Genomic DNA, 11,177 nt, shown 5'->3' with positions numbered 1-11,177 from the left:
GTGCCCAACTTTCGCTCACTACAACACTCCTCACTGCCTAGGACTACCTCAATATGCCATAAAATCGGAGACATGTTCCAATTGGGGTTGAGGTTTACGCGTAGAAGAAGAGTAAATTTAAACTATTTTCAATATATTAGAACTACCGTTGACCCTTTTTGGAAAATAAATTTAACGGCTACAAAAATGAATTGACCGGTGCCAACTACCAAAACCCTTTATAAGAGGAAATGAGATTTTTTGTCCACTTGTAATTTAAATGGAACAAAATGGTCTTTTCAGATCTTTTATGAGTTACTCGCTCCGTCCCAATTTAAGTGTTTTACTTTTTTTTTAGTCCGCCCAAAAAGAGCTAGTAAGTTTTTCAATTCCAACATTCAGTATAGCAAGTTTAGAATCACAAGATTTAAAAGACTATACATATTTTTAATTTAAGATCACAACATTAAAAAAAAAACTTTATTTCTCAAACTTTACGTCCAGTCAAACTAAGATACTTAAATTAGGATGAAAGAAGTATTTTTAGATCTCTTATGTATATAAAAAAAAAAAATCTTATAAAAAAAGCGTAAAACTAAAAGCATTTTTTTAAGTGGCCTACAAATCCACTTTCTCCTATTTATAATAATAACTGCGTGAAATATGTGAAAAATGGGGTGTCATTGTGACAAACGTGAGAAAATCACTCTAATGCCCCGTTTGCCAAGTCTCTCCACCTTGTGCCAGCAATGCTCTAGACCCCACAACAAATGGCGTGTGAAAAGATAAATTAATAAATCTCCTACATATCTTACAGTACTAGACTATCTAATTTCTTCTTGATTAAGGCAAATTGGTCTATATAGTAATATACATCATCTGAAAGTAATGGTAATATTCACAATTTGAGGTGTGATCCTTCACTCGCTGTGCTTTAAATTCATTAAGAACTATGGAGCAGCCACTGCTAACAGGTTAGTCTTTTTCCATCATCATTAATAATTAAAGCTTGAATCTTTGCTGTTAATTTGCATACCCTTTATTGCTTTAACAATTTTTCCAATTTTGTATTAGCTAAATTGCTTAAAGCTTGAATCTTTTATGCCAGTTTCTATACCCTTTGCTTGATTTTCCTATTTTGATATCCTAATTGCTTAAAGCTTGAAGCTTTTCTGTTAATCTTTGTACCCTTTCTTGCTTTTTGCTAGTTTAATTGCTTAGACCTTGAATGTTTTCTGTCAATATTTATGCCTGATTGCCATTTTGCATAGCTTTATTCCTTAAAGCTTGAAGCTTTTCTGATAAGTTCTTAAACCCTTTTCTTGCTTTGCCCTTTTTGCATACCTTAATTTCTTGAAGCTTGAATCTTTTTTGTAAAATATTTATACCCTTTTATTGCTTTCTGATTTTGTATAGCTATTGCTTAAAGATTGAACCTTTCCTGTTAATTTGTATGCCCTTTATTGCTTTTCCTGTTGTTCATAGCTTAGTTGCTTATATCTTGAACCTTTTCTGTTGATTTTTATGCCCTTTTCTTGTTTTAACAATTTTGCATAGCTTCATTGCTTAAAGCTTGAATCTTTTCTGTAAAATTCCAATGCTGAGAAATGAATACATTCGTAAAGACCAAAACATGAACAACTTTGGCTCTTTGAAGAAGATAATTTCTTACAAATTAAGCATGAGCCATCCATAAGTTCGATCACTCAGACGCCCTTTTACTGCTAGTTCCATTTTGCATCGCTTCACTGCTTAAAGATTGAATCTTTTCTGCGAGTGTTTTAACCCTTTTCTTACTTTGCCCTTTTTGCATACCTTACTTGCTTAAAGCTTGAATATTTCTTTCCTCAATTCTTATACCCTTTTCTTGCTTTTCCCTTTTTGCATACCTTAATTGTGTAAAGCTTGAATCTTTTTGTCAATTCGTATACCCTTTTCGTGCTTTTCCCTTTTTGCATAGCTTAATTTTGGATTCATGTGATTTCTAAGAAGCAGGGAATGGAGCAAGCGAAACAGGTCAAAGAGGGAGTGAGAGATGGGGTTCGTATGAGTATGTGGGAAGGGCGGGCTCTGTGATACCCACGACTTCCTTGGCTGGATCAGAAGTCAGTGTCGATGAGATTCGGTCTGCTGCTTCTATGTCAGTTCCCTACTCTCCTTCTCTCCATGCTCCCTTGATCAGCTCTCCCCAGTCCCAATCTCAGCCATATGGTAAGTTCCCAGCAGACTCATTATTCTATGTCGAGTTCTATATACTACCTCCATCTTATATCATATGGTAGTGTTCGATTGAACACGAATTTTTATAAAGGAAGAATGCCATAAGTACTCTTAGAGCTAGTAGTAGCAGTACGCCATTGACGTTAAAATAAGATGATTAAAGTTAAAGAGTTCCCAAATATAAAAAAGTGTCGTTCTTTTTGGAGCAGACTAAGAAGGAATATGGTTTTCTAGCTTTGGGGCTTTTCGGTTTATTGAACATTGATGAAGAGGTAATAATCTTATCTTCACCTTTAAGTAACAAGCTTCTGATACCTGTATTACAAGATGGAGCTAAACACATCTTCTTTAATATGGGCTTGACAACCTACTTTTTTTTCCCCCCTTTTTCTGTATAAACTCATACCGATATGGTGCTTCCTTATTCATGGTTTTCTGTTGGTTAGTAGTTAGTACGAGAAATGTCTGATCTTATGACTTTGCATTAAGTTTCAACGCATGGTTTTTATGAATTTTCCGAGTACACTAAAGCTTTCTGGAAAAATATTTACTGTCTGAATTTTGGTGGATGATAGGATGTTGATGCCTTTACTTACTAAAAAGAATGTTTATGCCCTTTTTGGTTTTACTTGGTAAAGCTCACAACTGTGATTAGGTTACCTTCACGGCACAAGTGTTTTCTTTGCTCAAGAGTATGCATATGACTTCCCTGCAGTATCGTCACTATGTCTTATTTGTAACATTGTGTTAGAGAATAAATGATATTCTCTCTTGTTGCAGAGCAAGGGCTTGTTTATCAGGCTGGGTACTATGGAGATGCAGGCGAAACTACCGGTGATCTACGGAGGTAATTACACATCATTCTTCTTAGCACGGGTCTTTCTTGGGTTACATAGGCTATATTGAGCAATTGAAGTCATCACCATTAATGGTTGCACTAATTTCCTCTTCTGCTGACTTTAGGACACCAATTAGTGTTCTGAAACAAGTAATGAGAAATACAAGGAACATACAATTTTTGAAGAGTTACAAAATAAAGATGATTTGCATATGTTCCTTTTTGGCTACTTGAATTTCGCTTTATGGTTGTTTTGCAACAGCATCTTGATTAACTAAATTTTTCGGCAGGCAAGTGCTAGACGAGGTAGAAGTACGAGAATTGCTTATAGATCATGTTGGCCATCGCTGCTGTTGGGGAAGTCGTCCAGCTCGGACCTGGAAGATTCATGCAATTGAAGACTGCAATGTCTATGTGGGGACGCTAGAAACTTTCTCGGAAGAGAGAGAGACAATTATAGAGAAGGAGCTGTACTCCGGTGGCAGCATTGATGGAAAGGACAAGGGGCCTGAAATGGGAATATGGGAGCTGGATTTAAGGTCCGAGTTTCCTGTTTTATTTGTACCTTACAAGGAGTCAAGGCTGAGAATTCCTCACTCAGAAACTATTGAGAAATGTTCAGGTAATAGACATGGTTGGTGGATAGTCATTTTGCTTTGTTAATAGTATAACAAAATAATCACTTAGAAGAAGTATAATAAAATAGACCTGATTCTTTCATATCACCCTCTATTCTATTTCTTGAGTTACTGTTGTACTACTGTCTATGTAATCTTTAACATTTTCCCTATCATGATTTTTGGCTATTTGCTTCACAGGTTGTGATGGTCGAGGAAATATAGTTTGTCCTACTTGCAATGCAGATCAAGAGCCAGGGTTTTATAAGGAAGGTCAAAAGGCCCAGTGTCCGACTTGCTATGGAAGGGGTCTAATTGCTCATAAGGACGGATCTGACACAATGTGAGCTTTTGACTGAGAGATAACTGTTGCACTAAATTTTGGAATGTCCTGATCAAGTTATTCTTTATTCTCGACTAAGTATAGATGAAAGAGTCGGTTATCACTCTTGTACTCTTTCAGCATCCAAATTGCATTTTGCTTCATTAGTATTTGTTGGCTCGTGAGCATTGCAAGTGATTTACTGAGAACCTTTTTTCATGCAGATGCCTGAAGTGTAAAGGTAATGGAAAAATTCCTTGTGCTACTTGTGAATCTCGTGGCCTCATCAAATGCCAAACATGCCAAGGTGGTGGTTCTCTTTTGACACGGAAAGTAGCTGTTGTTAGATGGTAATCCATCTTTACCTTTGATTCATTTTTACTTTATTAGTCGTGCATATTCAAATCAAGAAAATCATGGGGCTATCAACTGACGTCTGATTCATATAACAAAACCTGATCTTTTGATATTACAAGTTTTGGCTGTCTTCAGTAGAAATGCAATGAACTCGGCAAAGTACTGAAACTACTATTAACAGAAGTTTAGTGGTTTTGGCTTGTGAATTATCAGGCAGACTTTTATTTCTTGTGTAGGCCCCGTTCTATACCCTGTATCGTACTCGTATCTAGAGAAAACAAAAACAATTCCCAGCAAATACTTTCATGAACTGACAACCATCACAATTAGAATACGGACCACTATATAATCCTTTCATGGTTCCTCAATAGTTCAGTCCAGAACTGATGTCTGTAAAAGCATTTGCCTAGCTTGACTTGACTGTACACCATGAAGCATGAAAAATGAGGACTTTGGTCATCGTTATAGCAATTACCAAACAGTATCTTATCCATATGATTTGAGGTATCGTATAGGTTCTTTGGTACTGATGTACAGGGTATGGATTAACACGGTGTGCAATCTGATATGTTTTCTTAGGAGGACACGATCAACCCGGAAAGTGAACGCTACAAGTGGAGCAGCTTCTGTTCCAGATGATGTGTTCCACAGAGCAAAGGGGGTTCAGTTGTGCAATAACCAAGCTTATCAGTGCACACCAGCCTATTTTGCTGATTCGTATTTCCTTAACAAGTTCTCTTCTGAAGTAATTGCAGAGAGGCCTTCTATACCTACTACTGCAAGGATCATATGCGAGCGCCACACTATTTCAGTTGTTCCGGTGACTCGCGTGACCATGACAGATCGTAACCGCTCCTTCAGTTTCTATATAATTGGAAATGACACTGAGGTTTATATGAAAGACTACTATCCTTCTAGGTTTTGTTGGGGCCTTTGCCCTTGCCTGGAGTGGTTGAAACTATAATTGAAGAACTGAATTTGTTTCCATCAGTGGCCTGAGTTTGTCCCAAGAGTTCAAGGGGAGTTCAAGTTGGTTTTTGTATAGGAGAATGTATGATGTATGCTTAAGGGTCGTCTTCCAATCAATAATAGTCATGTTGTTTCATTTGTTATTGGAGTAACTATCGGATCATTCTATTTACATATGCTATTCCAGAAGAGAAAAGAGAGTCCGGAGCCAAAATGAGTTATTTTTGCAGCTCTTAGGCCAAAATAGTATGTTTTTTTTTTTTAGACCAAAATGGGTATTTCGTTAGATAACCAACGAAATACCTACACTCACACTGTTCCGTGCCGAATGAATTGTTGCATTTCGCTACATGTGTAGCGAAATGCAACAAATTAATTTTTTATTTTTATTTTGCATTTCGTTGTGCAATTCACGAAATACAACATTTTTTTTTTTTTGCAATTCGTGAAACTAATGAAAAAATTTGTTTTTTTTAATTATTTTTTTTTGCATTTCGTTGTGCAATTCACGAAATGCAACAATTTTTTTTTTTTTTTTTGCAATTCGTGAAACTAATGAAAAAAATTGATTTTTTTTTTTTTTTGCATTTCGTTAATTGATCAACGAAATAGGTTTTTTTTTTTGCATTTCATGAAATTAATGAAAAAAATTATTATTATTATTATTAGTATTTCGTTGTGCAATTCACGAAATGCAACATTTCTTTTTTCTTTTTTTGCAATTCGTGAAACTAATGATTTTTTTTTTTTTTTTTTTTTGGCATTCGTTAATTGATCAACGAAATGGGTTTTTTTTTTTTTTTTTTTTTTTTTTTGCATTTCATGAAATTAATGAAAAAAACTGTTTTTTTTTTTAATTTTATTTTGTTCATCTAAAAACGAAATTGGAATATATATATATATATATTTTTTTTTTTTTTTTGCATTTCGTTGGTAGATCAACGAAATAGGATAATATATATATATATATATATATATATATATATATATATATATATATATATATATTATTTTTTTACATTTCGTGTATTAAAAAACGAAATAAGATAAAAAAAAATTTAGTTTTATCCTATATGTTGAGAAAATTAGTGAGTTTTATTTTCAAAAATTGAAACCACATAAGTGAAATTGACATTCACAGCTACATTACTCCGAAATTTTTATGTTGAAGTCTATTGCGCTTCATCATATTATAAGTAAAGAAAACTAAAAAATTTCCGTCAATTTGGAAGGGAAAAAAGAGGTTTTCTAGAAAATCGGCCCGGCCAAACCGCTTATGGCAGTTTGCGCTGCTAGATCTCGGAAAAATAGTTGTAAATTGGTGAAACTTTAAACAGTCATAACTTTGCACTCAGATATCCGATTTATGCAATTGTTTTTTTGATTTTGCATATTTTCCGAGATCTAGCAGCGCAAACGGCCGTAAGGCGGTTTGGCCGGGCCGATTTTCTAGAAATCCTCTTTTTTCCCTTCCAATTTTAATTTTCCCCTAAATTGGCGGGAAATTTTTAGTTTTCTTTACTTATAATATGATGATGCGCAATAGACTTCAACATAAAAATTTCGGAGTAATGTAGCTGTGAATGTCAATTTCACTTATGTGGTTTCAATTTTTGAAAATAAAGCTCACTAATTTTCTCAACATATAGGATAAAACTAATTTTTTTTTATCTTATTTCGTTTTTTAATACACGAAATGCAAAAAAATAATATATATATATATATATATTATCCTATTTCGTTGATCTACCAACGAAATGCAAAAAAAAAAATATATATATATATATATATATATATATATTCCAATTTCGTTTTTAGATGAACGAAATAAAATAAAAAAAACTATTTCGAAAATTGATTCACGGAATGCAAAAAAAAAAAAAAAAAAAAAACCCCATTTCGTTGATCAATTAACGAAATGCAAAAAAAAAAACAATTTTTTTCATTAGTTTCACGAATTGCAAAAAAAAAAAAAAAAATTGTTGCATTTCGTGAATTGCACAACGAAATGCAAAAAAAAAAAAAACAATTTTTTTCATTAATTTCATGAAATGCAAAAATAAAAAAAAAACCCCATTTCATTGATCAATTAACGAAATGCAAAAAAAAAAAAAAAACCAATGTTTTTCATTAGTTTCACAAATTGCAAAAAAAAAAAAAAAATTGTTGCATTTCGTGAATTGCACAACGAAATGCAAAAAAAAAAAACAATTTTTTTCATTAGTTTCACGAATTGCAAAAAAAAAAAAATTAAAAAAAATTGTTGCATTTCGTGAATTGCACAACGAAATGCAAAAATAAAAATAAAAAATTAATTTGTTGCATTTTGCTACACATGTAGCGAAATGCAACAATTCATTCGGCACCGGAACAATGTGAGTATGGGTATTTCGTTGGTTATCCAACGAAATACCCATTTTGGTCTAAAAAAAAAAAGTATATTATTTTGGGCTAATGGCTGCAAAAATAACCCATTTTGGCTCCGGACTCAGAGAAAAGACGAGTTTTTGGCTTAGTTTTTCTCCTTGATATGCTCATTCCTGAGCAATTTGACAACATTCCTTAAATTGCCCAAGTTTCTCATTATATGTAAGCACCTAAGTTGCGACTTAGCGGTTAATGAGGTGGTGAAATTATTAAAGGTTAGGATTCAAATTTTAGTAGAGAAAAGATGTTTTAAGTAATTCAAAAAAAGTGTTAGGTGATTTCTTCCTTGTGTTGGTCTTGGTGAGTAGCGTTATTTGGAGCCCGTTTGTATTAGCTAATTGTAAATAGTTGATAAATACTTGGGATCATTTGGTTATTGGTTAGAAAACTAGTTATTCATGTATTAGAACCAACATTTTGTAGCGTTTTGGTTGTTATTTATTAAAATTCAATACACCAAGTATGATTTTTGGTTAAGAGTTTACAATCCCACATATCTAATACACATATAGGTTAAGGGAATCTATGTATTACTTATGCAGGGTTGAAAATAGAAAAAGTATACATGAAAAACTAAATCTACATAACTGATCCCTGCATTATTAATACCTGTATAATTTTAGCCAACAACCAAATGACCTCTAAGGGGATAGTTCGGCTATCGGTTAGAGAGGAGTTATCCATATAACAAAAGTAGCATAACTTGATACATTGTTTGGTTAAAAAAAAAAAAAAGGAGAAAAATAATCTCCACATAGAACCTAAGTTATACAATGTTTGGTTGCCACGTGGTTGCTCAGACAGTCTAGTTACTTATGAGAAGAAATCTTTAAAAGGGTACGTCTAACCTACATTGCTCAGACTCTTAAAAAGAATATAGTCGGATGCGTGTTGAACATGTTTGAAGGATCCATCGTGAGTGTGACAACATTTTTGGAGAGCGTGAGCAACATAGCTTCTAACAATCAAAACCCCCTTTAAACTATATTGTACTGATAATGAGATTTTGATTTGGGGTTGACATCAAGAAATGTCACGACAACATTTGGAAGAAGTTCTAGGATACTTTAACACCAACTCTGAGGCCTCTTCTGATATGTCAGCATAGCTGGCCGAAACTATTATCAGTTTTTCCAACACCTGTGCATTCTTCAGGAAAAATCTTAGCAGCTCCATCTCATTTTCTTCATATTTGAAACCAGCCAACTGAATCAACCTCAGATGAGATTCGAAGCACTCAATGCTTTCACTAAGGTGATGCAGCTTCCAGTTCTCATTCCAGCCAAAATTCTCATCAGAAAACAAATTAAGAACCTCCAAATTCAGAGAATGCTTGAGCAATAGCATCATGACTTGCATCCAGGCTTCATCGATTCCTACTGTCAATTTTAAGGACTTGAGCTTATAAAACAAGACCGGAAACTTTCTTACTTGATGAGATACGCTGTACAGACTAGAAATAAAACTCATGCATAATTTCAAAGCTGATGTAGAAGGAACATTCTTGATCATCTTATGCACAAGCATGCCAATTTTCTCTATTGGGCAACCTGCATCAAAAAAGAAGATGTGAACAACTTCAATAGAGAAGAGATTCTCTATAATTATATCCTTTGCCATCGGAGCACCATATTTCAAGACCCCGAGATACGGGCAAGAAATCTTGACATCGCAATTACTGTAAATTTTGCCATTGTTAACATAGTTTATTACAGACACATAAACGAGAGGCATCGAAGCAATATCAAGCACAGTCATAGTCCCAAAAGTACAATCTCCCACTATCAATTTTTCTAAGGGAGGACATTTTGAGAATAAACAACTCGTCAAATGCTCGTTTGATAACTCAACTTCCACAAGATGAAGCAATTTGAGTTGGGAAATCCCATATCGTCTCACCAGGACAAAAACTTTACACAAGTTCTTGCACATTTCGCCTTGTTGCAACACGAACCCAACGAAAAATAGTCCCTTTATCGAAAAAATTGCCACAACAGAGCTTAAAGCAAACAGTACTATCTCTCTCTCTCTCTTTAAATAAAATTTTGATGAAAAAGTATACAAAGTACACGAAAAGTTTATAAAAATTAATATATTGTATATATATAATTGTAAAAAGTGGGTATATAAGTTGTCGGTTTAATTTTTTTTTTCCGGTTTATTTTTAACAAAATCAAATCAAATCAAACTAAATATTATCAGTTTTTAAATATTTAAAATTCAAACAAATATTGATTTTTTATTTGGTTTGGATAGATTTTTAAGCAAACTGCGAACACCCATAGTGGAGGATTAATACACTGTTCGTTCATCCTTATGGTTTGTGGCTTTGATGAGGAACCCCTTGGTGCTTCTCTCCGACTTTTTTCCGTGATTCGAAGGCTGCTATTAGTGTATTCTCGAACATAGAATGATTTCGACCTCCTTATAATGTATTTAATCTCCATAAAAAGAGAATTTTGTGAATTTTATTAAAGTATTTGATTGACAGGAAGAGTCCGGCCACATTTTGATGGAAATTGACTGCCCTCAAATTGTACCAGAGATGAAGAAATGATATTTTAGCTTATTATTTTAATATATTTAACATAATTCAAAAAGTTAAAAGGATTGTCTTTTGAGTTTTTTTTTTTTAAAGGAAAAAGGATCCAATATACTTCTCTACTTTCTTTTATCTTTTATTGGCTAACTTTGCCTTTGTTTGCATAGTATTCAAATATATTTCTACCGTCAACAAATTTCACACATTTATCTCTGATTGGACAGATTCTCCCAAATTGATCAAATTACCCAATTCCACTTAAATTACTGAATTTTAACCCGACCCGTTGCAACAAAATAACACCCACATACAATCCCATTCGATCAAAAATCATGCACATAACTTCTGTAACCCCAAATATAAACACCCCCTAACCCACTTTTCTTCTCTTTGGACAATGGTGTTTTAGCTCTGTTTCGACAGAGAACAGGGGTGTTTAGCTGGTGAGTAGTTTTGGGAGTCATTGTTAAGAGCTTTTAAGAGTAGTAGCTACTGGATTGTAACTTAAAACTTGAAGAACCAGCCAAGAAAACTCCATTGACAGCCATTAATGGAGCTCAGAGCTTGAGTTCAACTTCCGGGTTTTCGCAACCGAGCTTCGTTTGGAGTGGGCATTATTGCAAGGATCGGGAACGTCTTGGGGAATGTGTGTGTGTATATATATATATATATATATATGAAATTTGGGGTTTCTTGAAGAATATTTGAGGTGGTTTTTGAGTGAATTTCAATTGCAAATTAGTGGACTGTAAATTGAGGTTGAATTTTTGGAGCTTGTTGCTTGATTTTCCCATAATGATCTTGTATTGATCTGCTCATGTTAGTATCGTGTTTGTTTTACCTTTTAGAATCCAGTAGTTCTCTTTGTTGTGAAAAAGAACAACTCAACTTTGGGTTTACACTAAG

At 33.8% G+C, this 11,177-nt stretch overlaps 2 protein-coding genes across 3 annotated transcripts; one reads left to right on the top strand and one right to left on the bottom strand.

Annotated features, from left to right (window-relative positions):
• The first annotated feature begins 759 nt into the window (after positions 1-759).
• Positions 760-5,440, top strand: LOC132630627 (uncharacterized). 2 transcript variants are annotated; one of them, XM_060346191.1, is made up of 7 exons: positions 760-953; positions 1,969-2,190; positions 2,980-3,046; positions 3,328-3,659; positions 3,856-3,997; positions 4,201-4,326; positions 4,913-5,440. In XM_060346191.1, the coding sequence occupies exons 1-7, from the start codon at positions 932-934 to the stop codon at positions 5,295-5,297; spliced, it is 1,296 nt and encodes a 431-aa protein (XP_060202174.1). In that variant the 5' UTR covers positions 760-931; the 3' UTR covers positions 5,298-5,440. The 2 variants fall into 2 exon arrangements, with proteins under 2 accessions (XP_060202174.1, XP_060202175.1); XM_060346192.1 differs by having other exon boundaries at positions 762-953; positions 1,975-2,190.
• A 1,960-nt stretch (positions 5,441-7,400) lies between these two features.
• Positions 7,401-9,634, bottom strand: LOC132633786 (FBD-associated F-box protein At5g22730-like). The gene has a single exon (XM_060350251.1). The coding sequence runs from the start codon at positions 9,485-9,487 to the stop codon at positions 8,753-8,755; it is 735 nt and encodes a 244-aa protein (XP_060206234.1). The 5' UTR covers positions 9,488-9,634; the 3' UTR covers positions 7,401-8,752.
• Positions 9,635-11,177: the final 1,543 nt, after the last annotated feature.

The sequence above is a fragment of the Lycium barbarum genome, chromosome 3, assembly GCF_019175385.1.
Source record: "Lycium barbarum isolate Lr01 chromosome 3, ASM1917538v2, whole genome shotgun sequence".
In the NCBI taxonomy this organism is placed as follows: Eukaryota; Viridiplantae; Streptophyta; class Magnoliopsida; order Solanales; family Solanaceae; genus Lycium; species Lycium barbarum.
The sequence above is the reverse complement of the archived record's forward strand: the minus strand, read 5'-3'. Positions and strand labels throughout refer to the sequence as shown.

What these genes read in the sequence shown, in the direction of transcription:
- LOC132630627 (XM_060346191.1), top strand. Translation starts at nt 932, where the DNA reads ATGGAGCAGCCACTGCTAACAG. An exon ending in GGAGCAGCCACTGCTAACAG is followed by an intron (nt 954 to 1,968) that starts GTTAGTCTTTTT and finishes GTGATTTCTAAG; the next exon opens with AAGCAGGGAATGGAGCAAGC. An exon ending in AACTATTGAGAAATGTTCAG is followed by an intron (nt 3,660 to 3,855) that starts GTAATAGACATG and finishes TTTGCTTCACAG; the next exon opens with GTTGTGATGGTCGAGGAAAT.
- LOC132633786 (XM_060350251.1), bottom strand. Translation starts at nt 9,487, where the DNA reads ATGACTGTGCTTGATATTGCTTCGATGCCTCTCGTTTATGTGTCTGTA.